The sequence below is a fragment of the Capricornis sumatraensis genome, chromosome 8, assembly GCF_032405125.1.
Source record: "Capricornis sumatraensis isolate serow.1 chromosome 8, serow.2, whole genome shotgun sequence".
Classification (NCBI taxonomy): Eukaryota; Metazoa; Chordata; class Mammalia; order Artiodactyla; family Bovidae; genus Capricornis; species Capricornis sumatraensis.
The window spans coordinates 2,807,764-2,828,316 of record NC_091076.1 but is presented as its reverse complement, the minus strand read 5'-3'; the positions used below and the strand labels follow the sequence as shown (position 1 = coordinate 2,828,316).

The window sequence follows — 20,553 nt, the reverse complement described above, 5'->3', positions numbered from 1 at the left end:
ACACAAGTTAGCAACTGAACCACAGTGAAGTCAGGCCAGGTGGGAAAAAAGCTCTGATCCTGGCTATTCCAGAGTCTGCCTGGCTTTGCTTAACCGATTCTAACTTGAGCAGGGGACACGTTGTCCTGCACCTGCCCTCCCTGCTCAGAACGTGGGGCTCCCAGCTCAGCCCGGTCCTCGGTTCCTCCAGGTGTGAAGCAAGCCTAGCACCGTCTTTCTGGTTTCTCCATTCTCTTGCTGGGGGCAGGCGGTCCAAATGGAGTTTCTCCCTTTGGCAAACGAAATGGATTTTCACACCCCACACAAGAGCAGCCCCAGCAGAGGGCCGACGGTGACGGAAGTGGGGTTACCTCCCCGTGAATCCCACGATGGGTACCCACAGCTACGAGGCAGACCCCAGCATCTGATCCAATGTTCCTTGAGCATCCCTTCTCCACACCAAAACCTGAGCCCTTGTCTACGGCCAGGTACCAGTGGGAGACAAACTACACGGAAGTCTGAACAGGGGAGGTTTAAAATGGGTACTTCTCTTTTATTGTGCTTTGCAGATGTGGCGCTTTTATAGAAATCGAAGATGGCTGGCAACCCTGCGTCCAGCAACCCTCCTGGGGACATTCCCCCAAAAGCTTCTGCTCACTCTGTGTCCCTCTGTCACATTTTGGCAAAAGGCCGTACTTCAAAACTTTGCTTACATTTGTTAACAGCGATCTGTGATCAGTGACCTTTGATAAGACTATGGTCATCATTTCGGCGTTTTTCAGCAATAAAGCATTTTTTAATCAAGGTACATACACTGTCCTTTAGGACAATGCTATTTCATGCTTAAAAGAGTACAGAGTCGTGTAAACATGAATTTTATATGCACCGCAAAGCCAAAAAACTCACGTGACTTGCTTTACTGTGACACAGGAAGTCCTCTGCATAGGAACCTTTAAGTTGCGGACTTTCAAAGATGCAAACAAGTGCTCTGGCAGCATAAGGCGTGGCTCTGCAGCTGGCCCTCCACCTGCTGCCGCTGGCATCGTTCAGCTCCGCCATCGCCCACCTCCTCCCCCTCCTCCAGCCAGTAAGCGTTCTTGCCTGTTCATTCGATGCCAGCCCCTGTACGGTATTGCACCACTCTACTTTTCAAGTTATGTCCTGTGAGATTAAAAATGTTTTATCTGTAGGAAAAGTACTATAAAACTATAATAGAACAGTACTAAACAGCCAATTGTGCCACTGGGTACCTACACTAACTCTGTTGGACTTAATGAACAAATTGGACTTTGCAAACACTTTCTCAGAGGAGAGCTTGTTCGTATGGCAGGGACTTACTGTGTTTGCTTTACCGGGGTGGTCAGGAACTGAACTCACGATATCTCCCAAGTACACCTGAATAAAGGATTATTAACTCTATCAGGCCAGTAACATCTAAAAGTCAAGAATTCCTGTGGGTTGAGGAGCCGGCCATGGTAAGAAAGGGGTCCCCTCCCGAGGCTGGGGTTCAGGTGTCCTAGGAGACCCCCTTGATGGTGGCCAAGGTCTCTGGGTCATCTGAGCAGTCTCTAAAGAACCAGAAGCTGGCCCTTCGGTGTGCAGCGTCCCTCAGCGCCCTCTACAGAAAAACGTGTTAACACAGCGCGGGTGCAAAGGGGAAAATCTGAAGGACACAGCTCACCACCGCCAAGCAGGCGACATAGGCAGCACCTGGAGCTGAAGGCGGTACAGCGACAACCCGCAGAGCTGGCGGGCCCACTGCTACTGTGTTTAGCAAGAGCTAAGGGAAGGACTGGCCAGGGGGCTGGAGGATGTCCCATTTGATGTCAGACACCCACTGTCTGGACCACAGAGAGGAGATGAGTCATCTGCGGGCAGACCAGGTCATCCTCTTGCCCTGGGAACCTGCACATAGGAAGTTGCTAGTTTCTGCTGGTGAGAAGGCAGCTGGTGTGAGCCCTGGGGATTGTGCTCGGGGCAAGAGCTCCATTTAACAGGTGAGCAGAGGCTCCTGGAGGGCGGGGCTGGGCCCCGCGCTCTTCACCGCCCTGCGGGGGCTCCTCCTGGCACGGGCCCCCTCTAGAAGATGCCGGGCAGCAGGCGGTAGGGCACGGCAGCCGTGTAGCGCTCCCAGTCGCGGCCGTACTTGTTGGCACAGCGGTGCTCGTCCCGCAGGCAGCGGTGGGTCAGCAGGATGGCCATGAAGATGACGTAGAAGTAGGGCAGGAGGTGGCCGCCGCCGCAGGCCAGGCAGTACGCCAGGCTGCCCATAAGGTCGCCCGTGTAGTTGAAGTGACGGGCCACACCCCAGAAGCCCGAGACCAGCAGCTTGCTGTGGTGTTTCTGCCCGTCGGCCGACGTGTAGGAGCACTCGATGGCCTTGGGCTTCCTGCCCCAGATGAGGCAGCGCCCGTCCGTGCGGCGGAAGAGGTCCTTCTGGTGGTTGGTCACCCGGAAGATGTAGTAGCCGAGCAGGCCCAGCAGCAGGACGCCCAGCGCGTAGGAGGTGGGCAGTTGCACGGGGTGGTACACCAGGTACAGGCCCTGCGGGGCGAGGCGAGAGGTCAGGGGCGGCCTTGTCCGGGCGGCGGGCGGACCACAGGCCCAGGAGCACGGCCCGGCTTCACACCCCAGCTGCGCCCCTGACCAGCTGCCCACCCGGCCCTGCCTGGGTTTCCTTTCCTGTGAACAGAAGCAGCCGCCTCGGAGGGGACCAAACAAGTAAATGTGCAAATGACGCAGGTTCCACCCCGGGGTCGGGAAGCTCCCCTGGAGGAGGGCATGGCAACCCACTCCAGTGTTCTTGCCTGGAGAATCCCACAGACAGAGGCTGGCGGGGCAGTCCATGGGCTCGCAAAGAGGCGGACACAACTGAAGCGACTTAGCATGCGCACACGTAGCTGCTTGCCTCTCTATCTACACACGCACATCACATACAGTATGAATGTGAAATACACAGAATAATGGGACTTCCGATTATGGCTCAGACGGTAAGGCGTCTGCCTGCGATGAAAGCGACCCATGTTCGGTCCCTGGGTCGGGAAGATCCTCCGGAGAAGGAAATGGCAACCCACTCCAGTGTTCTTGCCTGGAGAATCCCTAGGACAGAGGAGCCTGGTGGACTACAGTCTACGGGGCTGCAAAGAGCTGGACACAACTGAGCAATTAACACACACACCATAATATTAAAAACACCATTCGAATAGGATAGTTAATTTTTTGTGTCCCCTTGGCTAGGCCACGGGACCCAGATCCTCGGCCAAACAGTAGTCTAGCTGTTGCAAAGGTATTTTTAAGATGTGATTAACGTTTCCAATTAGACTGGATGAAGCTGATCACCCTCCACAAGGCAGGTGGGCCTCATCTAATCAGTTGAAGACACTAAGAATAAAAGACTCAGGAGCAAGAGTGAATTCCACCAGCGGACGGCTGTCAGACCCAGCTGCAATACCAACTCGTCCCAGGACCTCCAGACTGCTGCCAGTAGCCCTGAAGAGTTTGGAGTTGACGGGATCACAATCACACAATCAAATAAACAGACACATACACGTGTGTGTGTGTGTGTGTGTGTCCTACTGCTATCACATACACGTGTGTGTGTGTGTGTGTGTGTGTGTTTGGACTTGACGGGACCACAATCACACAATCAAATAAACAGACACATACACGTGTGTGTGTGTGTGTGTGTGTGTGTGTGTGTGTGTGTGTGTGTGTCCTACTGCTATCGGTTTACATGCCTGGAAAACGGTGCTCACAGGATCAGGGAACCAGAGAGCCTGCAACCACCAAGTGGAGAAAGGTGTCCAGAGGGTCTGTACAGAGGCCCCACAGTGGGGACTGGAGGCCAGAACTTCCAGCCTCCAGCCCAGGGCTCTTTCCCCTCCACCCTGCCAGCTCTGCTGGGACCTTCCTGCTTCCCCGCTCTTGCTGCGGGATGCTGCAGGGGGTCAGCCCGGTAACAGCAGCCTTGCCGTCACGGCAGGACTCGCTGACTGCTCACCGCCTCGCACACGCTCATCCTGGCCGGCCCGCAGGCTCTGTCCACCTTGGTTCCCTCCACTCTCGCACAGCCTGTTAAAGCAGGCCATCTGGGCTGCCGCAAACCACGCACGTGCCCAGGGACCTGTTCTCTTCCACCCCGCAGCTCCTCACTTGGGCTCACACCACGAGCAGGCGGCATGCTGCCAGGCTCTTCACGCAGCCTCCCTGCACGGGAGCCCGCACGCCATGCAGAGGAAAGGAGGGCTCTTCTCTGCGAGCTGGGAGCGGTGTGGAGGGCTGGACATCCCCCAGCAGCCTCGGAGAGCTTCCCAGGTGGCTCAGTGGTAGTGAACTCGCCTACCAATGCAGGAAGCATAAAAGATGCGGGTTCCATCCCAGGGTCGGGAAGACCCCCTAGAAAAGGAAATGGCAACCCACTCCAGCCTTCTTGCCTGGAGAATCTCACGGACGGAGGAGCCTAGTGGGCTACAGTCCATGGGGTCACAAAGAGACATAACTGAAGTGACTTACCAGGCACGCAACAGCCTCAGAACCACCCACCCCCCTCCCCAAGGTGGCTCCTGTGGCACAGAGGACACGGCGGGCACCGGGGCAGAGCTGCCCAGCCCAGCTCGAATCACCAGCCTAGCCCTAAACAAGGTGAGTCTGCCCTGATAGTCCAGAGACTCAAGGCCCCATCCCCTGGCTGGTGGCCCAACAGAGGTGCAAAGCCAGGTCCCTCCGGCTCCCCAGGCAGGTTTCTACACTCGACTCTTGTGATGCATGCGAGGGAACCTCTCCTGGAGCCTGTGGTCCCAGCCGGCCTCCACCCTCCACTCCCCTGGAACGCTCCCCTCTTCCAGGCCTCCCGCCTGGCACTGGACTCTTCAGAGCCCAGCCTCTAGTCTGGCAGGGTTCTTACCCCCAGACTCTCTCATTCTGCTCTTGGTCTGGCTGTGGCTGCCCCAGGACGCTCTGGCTGATCCCCACGCCCAGGCTGCAGGCGCCTCCTTGGCCCTCTCTCAGCTGTCAGCACCCCGCTTCCTGTCAAGCACACCCTCCCCACCCTGGGATGCCTGCGTCAGGACCTTTCCCTGCCCAGCCACGAGCTCCGAGAGGGCAGGGCCCCCCAGCATGTCCTCCACTCACGTGTGTGAACATTCAGAGCCTTTAATGGAAAAAATGATGAGAGCAGGCCTCTTATCCTTCCAGCGGTAAGATATGAATAAATATGAATATCAGTAGCCACCTTTATCCACCCTGATCTCACACCCACCCTGATCTTTCTTTAGACCCACAGTCTACTCTGAATCATCCTCTTCTCTGAGTCTTAGGGGCTGAGCTGTGTCCCCCACATTCATATGTGGCAGTGCTGAGCCTAGGACCTCAGCAGGTGGCTGTATCGGGAGCTGGGCCTTTGAAGAGGTGATTACGGTAAAATGAGGTCACGAGGGTGGGCCCTAGACCCACAGGACTGTGGTCCTTATAAGAAGGGGAGGTCAGGACACAGACACACACAGGGACGACCCTGTGAGGACACGGGGAGGAGACGGCCGTCTGCACGCCCAGGAGAGAGGCCTCAGGAGGACTAGCCCCGCCCACACCCAGGCCTGCAAGTCCACCCTCCAGGAATCCCAGTGAACCCTGTTCCTGAAGACAGTGAATTCTGTTGTTCAAGTCACCCGGTCTGAGATACTTTTTACAGCAATCTGTGCTGACTCACACACTAAACCTTCTCTTACCAGCCTCCTTTCTCCAGGTTCTGGTGCCCGCCCCCACCTGAAAAATCCAGACACTTGGGCAAGGACAAGGCTTGGCATGTGCCAGCTTGTCTGCTCTGAGGGCAGCACTGGGCATGCCTGGGGACCTGGCCACTGAAGGTCCTGCTGGGCGGCGGAGGGGTGGGGGGGCAAACATCACAGGGGCTCCCTGGCCCACTCCTCACCTGCAGCGTGTACAGGTATGGCAGCCAGACGCAGTCCCCCCAGCCCAGGTACCACCCGAAGTGGTCGTGGCAGATGTCAATGGTTTTCAGGTACCAGGTTTCGTTCCAGAAGAAGTCCAGCACATAGATGGCCTGCAGCACAGGAACGGCCGTATACTGACCACAGGCGCGGACAGGGGAACCACACCCCAGGACGGGACAGGGTCCCTGGGTGTCCCTGAGCTCCCCTGGTGACAGGCCCCGTGGGGCAGCTGCTGCACTTCCTGCCGGGCCTGGGCCATCGGGGATAAGTCGGGGAGGGAGTCCCTGTCGGCAGTCTGAGATGACACGTGGCCCAGATGAGGGGCACCCAGCAACGTCCTGGACGCCGATGCCCAAGGCCGTGGAGCTGGAAGCAGAGAGATGGCTCTGGGGGTGGGGGATTGGGACAGGGTCCTTCCACAGCCATCAGAGCTGGGTTGCCAGGACCACTGACACGCCTGAGTGGCAAACTGGAGTTCGCCATGGGCCACACGAGTCCCCAGGGCCAGTGAAGTGCCCGACAGGTGAGGACATGACTCCCCCGCCTCCCACTCTGCAGCCAGCCTCCCAGACACGTGTGAAGGGTGCCGACCCCCTTCTACAGTCTTTGAAGAGGCTTCCCTGGGGGCTCAGAGGGTAAAGAAGCTGCCTGCAGTGCAGGAGACCCGGGTTCATTCAATCCCTGGGTTGGGAAGAGCCCCTGGAGGAGGACGTGGCTACCCACTGCAGTATTCTTGCCTGGAGAAGTCCCTGGACAGAGGACCCTGAGGGGCTATACAGTCCACGGGGTCTCAAAGAGTCAGACACGATTGAGCGACTAATATTTCTTAGTCTCTTTTGAAATCAATCTGGCTTTCGGGCTTCCCCAGCACCAGTCGGTGTCAGGGCTCACAACCCCCGACCCAGGCCCCAGACAGGCTACCTGCAGGACGTTGACCAGGACCATGGAGTTGGTCACGTGGCCGTAGAGCTCCTGCTGCTTGGCTGCAAAGGACAGGTTGATGAGGGTCCAGGCGACGATCCCGGGGCGCCCGTTGAAGAAGAGCTTGAAGTCAAACCACTTCCCAATTCGCGGGTTAAACTCAACGCCCATCATGTAGTTGTAAAAGAAATTGCCTGTGAATTTGCTTGAAAACACAAACGACAGATGCATGCTGTCAACGAGTGCCTCTCACAAGCAGCCTCCTTGGCTGGCACGGACACAGGTGCCCAGCCCGGCCTGGGTAGTGCAGGCCCAAGAGAGAAGACCCGGGGGAGGCCTGCCGCGAGCTGCAAGGGCCCAGCACGCAGAGACCGCATGCGCCTCCAGCCCCTCCCAGACAGCCGTGATACGTCACTCGGCATTCAGCCCCGGCCTTGAGCTGAGATGCTCGCTCTGTCCTAATGAAGGTGGGGAGACTCTACCTGGGCAGGTGCCCAGGATCCTCCTCCCACCTCCAGCTTCCCTGGAGGCAAGCTGCCTAACTGGCTCGACTGGACAGAGATTTTCTTCTCAAGGACTCATAGAGCATTCAGGCCTCTGTGGGCAAGTGAGGTTATAAACGATAATAGCGCCAGCCTCAGAGCCAGGTGCCCGGCTCCAGGGCCCACACCCATGGCTTGCTGGGCAAATTTTAACTGTTTTGTTGCCCCCATCACCTGACCATAGGCGTGACAGAGAATCAGCCAGGATAACCCAGCTGGGGACTCGCACTACCACCTGCTGCCCATACACGGGGATTTCTGTGTTGGCTCGGGAAACACACTTTCATGTCCATTTCCCTCAACTAGGATAAATAGAAAGAAGGAAAATATACAAAGTCTACAACAGGGGGTGTGATTATAAAGCAGAGAAAATGATTTCCATGAGGCGCAGAAGACCAGCCTCGTTACTCGATCATCACGCAAGCTCAAAGTGCCATACTCCAAACACGCTCCCTAAGAGCCTAGGGCTAACAGTTACAGGAAGCACACTTTGCTTTCATCTGGAACCAAAACTAAAATGCAATCAGAACCAGAATCTTGTTCACACCTGAAGCCCCACTGCCTACACCTGTCTACAGGAGGGGCCCGACAAACATCTCTTGATGAATGAGTCCACGGAAGGAGGCGGGGAGGGAGCGATGGGAGGACAGCAGATGCGTGGCTAGGTGAACGGATGGCTGGGCGGCTGGGCGGCTGGATGGATACAGGGAGACGGGGAGGGAGGGACGGGGAATGTGGGATAGATGGGTAGGTGGATGGTGGCTGGATGGTGGATGAATGGATGGTGTGCTGGATGGATAGATGGATGGGTGGCTGGATGGGTAGATGGGTAAATGAGTGGATGTGTTGGATGGACGGATGGATAAATGGGTGGATGGGTGGTAGATGAATGGATGAAGATTTGGATATATGGATGTATGAAGAGATGGGTAGTTGGATGGTTGCTAACTCTCCCTCAACGCTCCATGAGAATGATCAGTAGGGCTCTCCCTGGGAAGCTACTGCATTAAAGCCACCGAGATAACAAGACTTCTTACTAAGACTGCTTCAGGCCGCACTGACGTCTCACAGAAAGAGGGAACGGGCTGCCCCTGCCTGTAAGAAGGAGTTGCCCCTCCCGCCCTCCTTCTTCCCTATGGCCCTGCTGGAGATAACTCAGCCACCACTGAAGATAGACCTGGCCACCTTCAACTGCATCCTCCCCAAGTGGGAAAAGCTACCCATTCAATACGGATGCTCCTCAGAGTCCACCATGGTCCCTTGAGCTCCTCCTCAAGGACGCTCAGTCCTCAGACCTTTGCAACATCCTAGCCCGACGTACTAGAAAAAGGCGCTGACCCGCCCCCTAGGGCTCAGGCGGCCGCTGAGGACGTACCATTCCCGGGCGTCGGTGGGGAAGAGGTAGCCCTTGACCATGGCGAAGGTGGAAACGGCGTAGCCCAGGATGTTGGCGCACCAGAGCAGCGGGACCCAGTTGTCGAAGATGATGGTGGGGGAGACCCAGCCGAGGAGGTGGGCGTTGGCGAACCACAGGAGGTGCGTGAGGAGCCACGCCTGCAGGCCGTTGACCTCGTACTTGTTGACAGCTCCTGCAAAGGGGAGACGTGAGAGCGGGGCCCTTTGCCCACTGTGACTGCCCCTGGCTCCTTTCTGGGGTCCCCAGCCCCCAGCCCCCAGAGCCAGTCAGCGGCTCCTGCCACTCAGGCCCTCGGGGTCAACACGCCAGCAGGACACCTCACACTGTGAGCTGAGGACTAACCACTCATGCTGGCTGAATCCCTAAGAGGGGGAGAGCGGGCGCAGGACGTCTATAACCGGCCCGAGGCTGAGTCACCAGCCTGCAGTTTGCTGGAAGCTGGAGCCACAGAAGGGACGAGGGTCCCCTATGGCACCTGGTGGGGCTGGGGGTGGGGGGAGGGTAGCCAAGAGCTCTCTGTGGGTTGGGCTGGGGTCTCAGTGACTGCAGGGAATGAATGGACCAGGCGGCCCTAAGGCCCTGTGAGTCAAAGCTTGGGCCCCCGCGATGCCCCTGGGGGACTCCAAGTGTCCCCGCTGGGGAGATGCTCTGTAAGCCCAACCACACAACCAGCAGGGAGGGGGCACTATTTCATTCCCAGATTGGGAATGTGATTTCTGACCTCACTTCTGGCGGCCGTCCCTGGAAGCTGTGTGAGTATGTGTGCTGGTGGGGTGGGTGGGCGGTCAGGCCCTGTAGGAGGAACAGGCAGGGAAAGGCGGCATGGGGCGAGCGGGGGCGGACCCCAGGTTACCTGCGGGAGTCACGGCGCCCTCCTGAACACCCCCCACGTAGCCCGGCAGAATCTTGTGGCAGAAGTCAGGGAGCAGGGTGTACAGAAGCACCTGAAACGCAGAGATGTTCCAGCCGGGCTCCCCGCGGGTTGCGGGGCCCAGCTGTGCCTCGACACGGCCGTGCTTTGTCACTTGAGACGACGGATGGGCAGGCACCGCACGGACGGGAGAAACCACGACCGTGGCTGGTTACTTCTTCCAGAAGAGCTTACGGCTCCGGGAACACTGACCACAGGCTGACTGCGGGCTTTGAGGGGAGTCTTGAACAGGAAACTCGTCACCATCACTCAGAACACCCACGCCGTCTCCCCACAGGGCTCAGCCACTCCCTTTGGGAGAGCCCACTAGCTTACATTCCATACAGTTCGCCCTTGAAAAGTATTCACTGAAAGTGTTCAGCGTATTCCCAAGCTTGTGCCACCATCCCCAGGGGCTAATTCCAGAACATTCTTATCACCCTGAAAAGGAGCCCCACACCCCCCCGGCAGTCCCTCCCAGCAGCCCCTCCCCACCAGCCTCTGACAACCAGCAATGGACTTTCTATCTCTGCGGATCTGCCTGTCCTGGACTGTGCATACAGACAGACAGGACACGCCCCTTTGTAGCCAACCTCTCTCACTGAACATCAGGTTCTCAAGGCACCCGGGTTGCAGCCCATGTCAGACCCTCACTCCTTTCCACGAGAATAACAGCGCCCTGTGTGGTTGGATCACACTACGTGTGTGTCCACGTCTGCCGATGCACACGTGGGCTGTGTCTGCCTTTAGGCTACTGTGACTCTCACGGCTCCAAATCACCTTTTACTCAAAAAGACCAAGAGGCCTGAAATGAGAGGGAAGCTGAAGCCCCAAAGCTGGGATCACGGGGAGAAACAGCTAGCAGAGGTTAGAGCCTCCGTCCAGGGCAGGAAACCCTGGCGGGTAGGGGTCTGGGGCAGGGGGCATCTCCCTGCACCATTTCCCAGGAAAATGATAACATCATTATTAATATTCAATATTAAACACTGTCTGTTCAGACATTAAATACTATCTGTTCACCAAGTTCATGGTGCAGACAGCCTTCTGATGAACTCATTCTGGTTGGGAAGCTAGTGAGGTCACCGCAGAACCAAGGCCCACCCCACCCACCTCCACTGGCCAGGCCTGTGTGACCATCTCTGGGGACATGGCCTTGGCTTTGCCAAGACCTAGAGCAGCTCTTAGGAGCTGGGCAACCCTAGGACACGCTTCCCATCAGGCACAGGGCTTCCTGGGAGGGAGCCACGCCCTCATGCCCTCCCAGGGAGCGTTGCTCCCTGCTCAGCACGGAGGCTCAATGGAAGGCGAGCCGGACACCGAGATGCCACCAGGTGGCCTTGGACCTGAAGACAAAGCTAAGTCCATCAGGCAGCGGGTGAGGCCCGGCTGGGTCCCACGAATAAGGATGTCCGTGTGAGCCAGACACCAGCCCCGACCAGGGGCCAGGCCCACCCTGAGGAGGGGAGCCTCTGCTGCAGGGGCCGGGAGGGCTCACCTGGAGCGTGACCCACGCTGCGTAGATCTGGGCCGCCTCTGTGGTCACGGGCGGCGTCCTGGCCCAGATGTCGGCGAGCCGAGCCCGGCCGGTGGCGAGGTCCACCACGGGCGCCGTCAGGGAGCAGCTGTACTGGTCACAGGCCATGATGAAGTAGTACACGATGAAGGGCGCAAACAGCAGCAGGAAGATGACGCTCGCCAGGGAGAACCAGTCCACCTCCCTGCGGGGCCGACGGACGGCAGCCGGTCACGGGGCTGCTGCCCGGCCCCCGGCCTCACACGCGGGACCCCGAGCCCCACGGGCCCACCAGCCAGCGCCTTCCGGGAGAAGGCTGTCGGCTCGCAGGGCCAAAGCCCCCGCTGCCTAGGCAAGGCACCCCACTCGCATGATCCGCTTTGAGCAGTCTGAAGGCCGACGAGCCCATGGATACCCCAGAAAGGCCAGGGCCCAGGACACGGCACAGAAGGCCTTCCGCACCCCACGGGTCCAGAGGCTTCCTGTTCTGGGCCATCTGGGACCTCACCAAGTCCCCATCACTCTGTGGCCTGAGATCCATGACCCCGTGTCTTACACACTGAGGGCAAAACCAGGCCGCCCACTGCCCCTGACATCAGCTTCCACAGTAGATTCTTCTTTGGGTTCCTAACTTCCTAAGTTGGCAGACTGCTACTAATAACAGTCCTACTGATAAAAAAAGAATCGTTTAAACAGGTTCCTGAAATCCTAAAGGCTGGCAACCTCTCGCCGAGAGCCCACTTTACTCTCCAGCTGGAAAGACGGATGAGATGCTTACCAGGCTCGGCCCCACTGCCCTTGGGCTGCAGCCTTGCCATTGGTGAGGCCGCTGGCACTCTTGGTTTTAGGGGCGCTGGGCTGGGACTTGGCAGCCATTGGGCCCTGAGGGAAGGAGACACCACGCTGAGATCATCCTCTGAGAAACAGACACTGCAACTCCCTGCCATCATTCACAGGCCTCCACGGGGCTGGACTCCTTCATTCTCTGACTCTCCACCTCGTCCTGGATGGGCGATTCCAGGCAGGGACTCCCACTCCCGGAGCCTGCAATAGCCTCCCGCCCAGCCCTACTTCTGCTCTCATCTCAGTTCACTTTCCAACAACAGCAGAACATCCTTCTTGTTACAGAAACCCAAACACCCGTGGCTTAGAAACCCCCCACCGCATGCTCCTGCTCCCCCCCTCCCCGGCACGCTCCCATCACACCCTCTGCTGCAGGCACACAGAAGTCTCTATCCCTCCATGAACGTGATTTATCTTATTCACGATACCTGCTATTTCTCTGCTTAGAACACACTTCACAGGTCTCCTTATTTGGGGCTCACAAAATGCTCCCTCCTCGGGACGACTTTCTATTTTTCCTGGAGTTAATGGTTGCCTCACTTTCTCCATTCACTAAGATTTCTATGCATCTAGCACTATTTTTTTTTCTTCTGAATGCTCTAATGAGCTGTCATACACATTAATAACTTCTCTACATATTCCAGCACAGTTTATCAGTTCCATTTCTCCATCCCACCCATAGCCATTCATCTTGTACCAAGAGACAAGCCAACCCGTGGTCATAATGAGGGAACTAGGGACACCCCCACTTTCAGAATGAATTCACAATGGTGACGTTTCAGAATATCAGGCATGGAAAAAAAAAAGATGATCTTCAATGCTTTCAGAAAAAAATCCAGGAGTAAGAATCACGCTAGTAGCAAGCTGGTTCTAGGAGACAAGATGGAAAACTTTAAAAATCCTGAGGGAAACGTAAGCTGCTAAAGAAAAGGCCAGTGAAAGCAGAAGAGGAGATCCCAAGATAACAGCTGGGCAGTGAACCAGACAGTAACCAGCCCACTGTGGCACAAGATGAATGGTTTTGGGCCAGGGGCGGGGGGAAGCCGGGAATGAAAACAACACATTTTGTTGTGTTGCAGAGTATACAAAAATTACTGATAACTATGATGGCTCTGTTACAACATGCAGGAAAAACAGTTAGTGACAGGTACATAGAAACCTTAGCATGTGGAAAAAGGGAGGCAACCATTCATTCCAAATAAATAAATAAATAAAAAGCCATATAAGGGGAAAAACACCAAACCATAATTATAGTACATTACATGGCTTAACAGTAAATAATAATTTTGCCAGACAGGAAAAAAAAAAAAAAAGTGTAAAGTTGAGGGTGTTAAAAGGAAATCATTTAGAAATAAGCAGGTAAAAAACAACACAAAAGTAGCTTAGAGAATGAAAAAGTACTTGCTTCTGGGAAGCGGGACTCTAAGATGACGTAGGGAACTGTTTATTTTTTATATATAAGTCTTTTAATGCTGGTTTCATTTTAAATGTGAAGACGAATCACTTTAATACAACTGTACAGTCACTTAAAATTTCTCAATGATGAAAGCTGCAGGACATCACTTTATTCTCACAGGTTAGTTTATGGAGCATTCATGACGTACTCGGCAGACGAAAGAGTTCTTTATGGACAGAGAGCCACTCATCTTTCAGCCCAAAGCACAGACTACTGAGCCTGGCACGTGGCAGTTGCTCTGATCTAACATGCTGGAAAACTGCCAAAGGGCCAGAAATGTACAGGCCAAGAGCTAACACTGGACACAAAAGCATATTTTCTAAGGATTAAAACAAGCTCACGCAATTATTTTGCACTTATAATGGCCTTCATCCACCTCTCTGTCAGCGTGTGTGAGCTGCTCAGGCATGTCTGACTTTCTGCCACCCCATGGACCGTAGCCTGCCAGGCTCCTCTGTCCATGGGATTTCCCAGGCAAGAATACCGGAGTGGACAGCCATTCCCTTTGCCAAGGGATCAACCTGACCCAGGGGTCAAACCCGGGTCTCCTGTGTCTCCTGCCCTGTAAATGGATTCTTTACCACCTGAACCACCAGGGAAGCCCCAGAAGGGAACGCTGTGGCTGCGTGGGCCAGGAGGTGCATGTGTCCCTCCCACGTGGCAGGTGAGAATTCTACCATTGAACCATCCATGCACCTCTGTCATAAGCACTGAATTTTTAATAAATGTGGAAGGGACACCCTTAGCAGTAGATAGCTGAAAACAGGGGAGAGGGTGGTGTCCAGGAAGTAACTTAACTTTTTTTCCTAAGAATCAGGTAGGAGTGGACAGTGAGTGCTGATGGACCAGCTGCCTTTGAAAGCAAGCAGCAGCTCTGAGAGGTGCTTACCTCCAACCTCTTCCCAAGCGGCTCGACTGCAGAATGCAGGTTTTCCTTCTTGAACTGCTCCCTTTCAACTCTCTAGACTCCTATGCTCCACAGGCCTGCGAGATCCTTTTCAACCCACTGAACAGAGCCCTGCAGGGCACACAAAGGTGATGAAAAGACTCAGGGAGATAAGGACCAAAGATCATAATTTTCTCAAGTCCCACCTGGTAACCAAGCGAAAGGTGTGGCTCAGTGTCCAGGGTTTGAAAGTGCAAGAGGGCCCTTGTGTGGGGATCTCCACGATAAGGTGATCTTATCTCGTAGCCTATCTGCCTGGCACGAGATGTCTGCCAAAGAGGAAGCACTTATGAACGACAGGTAGAGCTGGATGAGGGGTGCTTCGTGGAGGCGTTGCCCTGGAGACGAGCCTTAACATGGTGGACTGATGAACAGCCCAAGCTGGCTTCTCTGCAGACTCATACTGGGCAGTGCACATGACCTGGATCAAGTCCCACCCTGCCCGCTCCACCCCCACACCCACCCCTAGCCCGAAGCACGCATCTTCTCCCTACACATTCCCGGAACCAGCGAGTGCCGTGAATACAGGGCATCACAGACAGTGATCTGGGCTTGGAGCCTGGTTCTCTGCAGACTTACTGGACCCAGTGACCTTCCTGAGTGTCTTGGGGCTTCAAAGCCCCCATACACACCCAGGGAGGAGCCAAGGAAGTGCATGGGGCTTTTCGGCACCCTGGTCAGCTCCCTGGGCCACTTTTTGAGTTCCACATGCGACCCCATGGACTGCAGCCCACTGGGCTTCCCTGTCCTTCACCATCTCCCAGAGTTTGTTCAAACTCATGTCCATTGAATCAATGATGCCATCCAATCATCTCATCTTCTGTCACCCTCTTTCTTTTGCCCTCAATCTTTCCCAGCATCAGGGTCTTTTCCAATGAGTCGGCTCTTGGCATTGGGTAGCCAAAGTACTGGAGCTTCAACTTCAGTGTCAGTCCTTCCAATGAATATTCAGGGTTGATTTCCTTTAGCATTGAGTGATTTGATCTCCTTGGAGTCCAAGGGACTCTCAAGAGTCTTCTCCAGCATCACAGTTCAAAAGCATCAATTCTTTGGTGCTCAGCCTTCTTTATGGTCCAACCCTTACATCCATGCGTGACTAGTGTTTCCACTGCTGCCCTGCAAATAGGTTCATGGAGGTGGGAGGTGGCAGACATACGCATGCCTACGGCTGATTCATATTGATGTGTGGCAGAAATCAACACTACTGTAAAGCTCTTATCTTCCGTTTAAAAATAGACAAATATTTTTTAAAAGAGTGAGCCCATGAAACTCTAGACACTTCACTCTCATGCCCTGGTAAAGGCAGGGCTCCAGGCCCACACTCATCCTCTTTCCACCCACACAGTGTGGCTGAATGGATGCAGGCAGGCAAGTACCCACAGGACCTGTGAGTAATAAACCTTGTTCCTCAACCTTCCGTAATGGCTTTTGCTGATGGTGTCCTGCAATCATAAGAACCACAAGGGCCGGTCTGGCCACTTCGTGGTCCCAGTGGGAGCAGGGTTTACAGGGCTTCTCACAGTTAAGCAGGCCAGGTGAGTGCCTTCAGCGTTCCTAGCTGAGAACACCACCATCAACAGCCCAGGACCCGTGCAACAGATGACTTAAGTCCTGTGGCAGCCCTTTAAGCATCTTGAGGATTTGGTGTTTGGAGAAGCATCAGAGGTGCAGAAGCACGGCAGAGATGGGATGGCACGGTGATGCCCAGGAGGCCCGGATGCCACTGGCAAGGCTGCGAGCTCCCTGCAGGATCAGGTCTGCTGCCAACACACCCCCACTTGGAACCCAAAGTGGGTGACCGTGAGCAGCTCCTTCTGCTCACTAGCCTCAGTTTCCTCATCTACAAAGTAACCCACCCTGTGGGGTAAACGAAGTCCCAGGGCCAGGTGCTCAGAGCCCCTCCCAAGCTGCTGGAGTTCTTCCCAGAGAGGCAGCCACTGCCAAGACCGCCGTCAGCACCACCCAGGCCTCAGGAAGGTGGGCTCATGCAGGGTGTCAGGGTGAAGCTCAGCCTGGCAGAGGTCTAAGGCGGATGCCCCTGCAATGCCCAACACTGAAGCATCCTGCTGCCTTCCACGCAACTCATCTTTTCTCAGTGCAGAGGCTGAAAACAATAGTCTTTTGGGAATTCCCTGGCCGTCCGGTGGTTAGGACTCTGCACTTTCACTGCTGAGGGCTTGGGTTCAGTCCCTGATTAGGGGACTAAGATCCCACGAGCAGTGCAGTCCAAACCAAACCAAACCATCCTTTGCCCTCTTTCAGTGTTCCTGTGGGTTGGGGACTTGGGGAGGCTGGCTAGGCTAGCTCCAGCCTGGGATGTGATGGTGTGGGTGAGCCTGGGTTTCCTCCCAGCATGGAGGCCTCAGGGTGGAGGGAGGAGGTGCCCAAGCTGCCTCTTCTTCCTGGGAAGGCATGTGACATCACTCCCAGAGCGTTCTGTTGGCTACACTGGGTCAGAAGCCCACGACCTTTCCAGGGGAGGGGAAGCAGGCTCTGATTCTTGATCGGGGAGCAGCAAGGTATTAGGGCAGCACGAGATACTGTCGGGGCCGTCCCTGGGTGACACAGGCAGTCACAGGGCCACAGAGCAGCTACCAAGCTGCCAGCACCTGCGAACCACCGAATTCCCAGCCCACTCTGGAGACTCCCGTCATCGGGCCCAGTTTTACAGATGGGGAAGCTGAGGCAAGGAAAGTGGAGAACATAGCTGGCACAGAGCCACAGGGACGGAGCTGGGTCTGCGGGCACGCCACCTCCTGTGGCACACTTGGGAGGCTGAGGAGTACAATTCAGAGTAGTGGGCTTCCCTGGAGGTCCAGGGGCTAAGAGTCAGCCTCGCAACGCAGGGGACACCAGTTTGCTTCCCGGTCCCAGAGGAGCCGACATGCCACAGAGGAACACAGGCCCTGCACCACCGCTGCTGAAGCCACGCTCCGCAATGAGGAGCCCCCGACACGAGACGCTTACGCACCACAGCAAAGCGCACCCCCGCTTGCCACAAGTCGAGAACGAAGACCCAGCACAGCCCAAACAAAAATAATAATAATAAAATAAAACATTCCGAGCAGTGATGATAACAGTCAATCTCTGTGAGTGCTGGGCTAGGTACTATCCTAACATACACAGAGAAGCAGCTGGAGCATTATTGGAACAGCAGAGGTTCTGGTTTAGAAATGCGTCTGTCTAAAGAGTAGGAGACACATAAAAGGACAGACGTGCCCTAACTCGTACTTAAAGGAATGATAGAATTCAGGGCCAGTGAGGGCTGGGCAGCTGCTCTTCAACTGGAGGACAGTTCCAGAGGCCGGGTAGACCTCCGGGTTGGCTCAGTCGCTACCTGTCGGAATTTATCCTGGGACATAAACACATGACTGTGTGAAAAGGCAGATGCAAGCACTTCCATTCCGGAGCACTTGCAACATATTGGAGCTGACAACATGACTATCAATAGGAGACGAGAAAAACAATGACGCCCTGGTACAGTGGAATACCCAGCAGCTATTACAAAGAATGAGGTTAATGTGGAAGAAGGTTCCCTGGTATGTACCAGCACAAGGGCAAGCTGTAAGACAGTCTATCACTAAAAAGCTATTCAAAAAGTCACTCTGATCCAGTGGCTAAGACTCTGTACTCCCAAAGCAGGGGGCCCAGGTCCAACCCCCGGTCAGGGAACTAGATCCTACCTGCCGCAACTAACACCTGGTGCAGGCAAATTAAATTTTTTTTTTTTTAAGCCATACACCAAATCCTCAACAGTGTGGGCCTTCCACTTGGGTTCCTCCAGCCCGTTTTCCTAATTTTTCTAGTAGACATGTACTTGTATTATAAAATAATTTAACAACAATAAAAAGAGCTGTTGAAATAGCTCTTGGGAGTCCTTAAATCCACAGTTCTGAGAACATCTGTGGCTCTCTCCAGGGGCAGGGAGGTCATTGGTCCTCAAGGCAGGGGGTGGTGATGTGCGCAGTGATACTTGAGTTTACCTGCAGCTTTTTGACGTCCTCCCACCCACTTTGGGTGGAGTGGTCATCCTCTCACCTGCACGTGCAATTCACGAGCCTCCGTTGCCAAATGCAGAGATGGCTCTTGGCCCTTCCCAGAGCTTCGCCCTGGAGAGCTCTGGCCCGGCTGCCGTGGAGAGGGTTGAGGTCCTGGTTGGGGCGGAGCAACTCACGCCTGGGGCCCTTCTGGGGCCTCCAGAAATAGGCAAGAGCCCTGGAAGGAAATTCCAGAAACACCAAGTCCTAATTCTAACTCTCTAATTCTAAAGGGTAAACTGCAGCTTTGACTGCAGACGCAAGGGTTTCTGTTTTTCAAAAGTTAGCAACACACATGCTCCCTATAACACAATCACGTTTAGAAGTCAAACGTCCAAGTCCGGGGCTTCCCTGGTGGCTCAGTGGTGAAAACAAAAAGTCTGCCAGCCATGGGGGGAGATGCGGGTTCAGTCCCTGATCCAGGACGATCCCGCATGCCTCGGAGCAACTAAGCCTGTGTCAGGATGTTGATGGTGCACGTCTGCTGAGCCCAAGCACCCTCGAGCCCGTGCTCTACAACACGAGAAGCTGCCGCGAGGAGAAGACTGCACACTGCAATAGAGGGCAGCCCCCGCTCGCGGCCACCAGAGAGAGCCCTCAAAGCCGCAAAGACCCAGCAGAGCCAGAAATAAAGAAAGAAAATTGTTTCTTAAAAGTGCAAATCCCCTCAGTCCAGCCCCAGGAGTCCCTGAACTTGGCTGCTTATTCTCCAGATTGTCACCAAGCTACTTGTCACTAGATATGCACCCACCCTCCCTCCTTTTATCCCCCCCAGATTAGTTTACCTCCAGATTCTTTCGAAACTTCACTTCTTGGCTTTTTCTAATCTTAGTCTTAATCTACTTTCTTAATCTGCTACATTAATCCGTACCTTTTTTTTTTAAGCAGTAAGTATACAGAAGGATTTTTATGAGGATTATTGTAAGAAGTAACTGCATGTTTGTTTCTGGGTTTTTGCCTGGGAAACATCCTGTTGTGGAGAGTGTCCTGCAGGTGGGGTAACTCCACCCCCTCAGGCCTGATCCTGCCAGTCTTCCTGGGGGCCTTCAAGGTAGCTGGGATTGTTCACCTGCCCACCCACCCCCCTCCCCCCCAGTAAATGCAGGCATTGCCCTGAGGACTCCTCTCTCCAAACCAGTCTGTTGCCAGTATCTCTGGGTTTGAACCCTGGCTATGTCGCTAAGTACACGACTCTCCACATGTCACTGCACCTCTGGGGAGCCTCAGTCTTCTCATCTGTAAGATGGGGCGATGTCTAGAACGCAGTGTTTTGAGAATTTAGGTCAGAGCACCCAGCACAGCGCTGGACCTTCAGGAAACCCCACTTTTGATAAACTCGATCTCCTCATTTGCAGTTTTCCTCCCTCCTTTCTCTTGTCTGAAATCTCCCCAGGGCAATTCCTACCCTTCTTTTCCATAAAATTATAAAATGTCCAAGAAAGAGGCAATACTACTCCATCAGTTAAGTTAGTGGGGAACGCTGGAAGAGGAGGGCGCGATTGGTCTATTGTGAGCAACTTCCTGCACTGCCGGCCGGGGCCCCGACCCCTACCCCCAGCCCCCCTGCAATTAGCCTATTCCTAGAAGCAATTCAGAGTCCGCTGCTCCGGGCTCCCACTTCTCAGTGAGCAGACAGATGCCCCATGTTTCCTCAGCAGAAAGCTGCATCCACTCGTGCGGGGCACCTGAGGAAGGAAGAGCCCCCCACCCCCGGCCCAAAAGGCACTCACCTGGCTCCGCCCCGTCTCAGTTCGCCCAGGGAGCTCCCGACCACCGCCAGGGGACCAGCATCCCCAAAGCAGTCCACCCAGCAGTCTTCGGGTGGCCAACCCGGGCCCCCAAACCTCCAGACTTTGCTCGCCCGCACGCACGCACTCCCTGCCCATGCGTCTGCTCCTACGCGGAGCACCCGCCGCCCTCCGAGCCCAGCCCACCCCCGGCCTGCGCGCGGGCCCGGATCTGTCCACCCGCCCCCTGCGCGCACCCACCTGCGCGCAGCACACACCAGCGCGGCGGGTCTGCTCACCTGCGCACCCGGCTC

General features: G+C 55.3%; 1 protein-coding gene across 1 annotated transcript; it reads right to left on the bottom strand.

Moving 5' to 3' along the window:
• Positions 1-533: 533 nt before the first annotated feature.
• DHCR7 (7-dehydrocholesterol reductase) lies at positions 534-20,553 on the bottom strand. Its single transcript, XM_068976940.1, has 9 exons — positions 20,539-20,553; positions 14,419-14,547; positions 12,009-12,112; positions 11,213-11,435; positions 9,661-9,751; positions 8,766-8,979; positions 6,849-7,053; positions 5,906-6,037; positions 534-2,523 (listed from the first exon to the last, which is right to left on the bottom strand). Exons 3-9 carry the CDS (start codon positions 12,104-12,106, stop codon positions 2,059-2,061), a joined length of 1,428 nt encoding a protein of 475 aa, XP_068833041.1. The 5' UTR covers positions 12,107-12,112; positions 14,419-14,547; positions 20,539-20,553; the 3' UTR covers positions 534-2,058.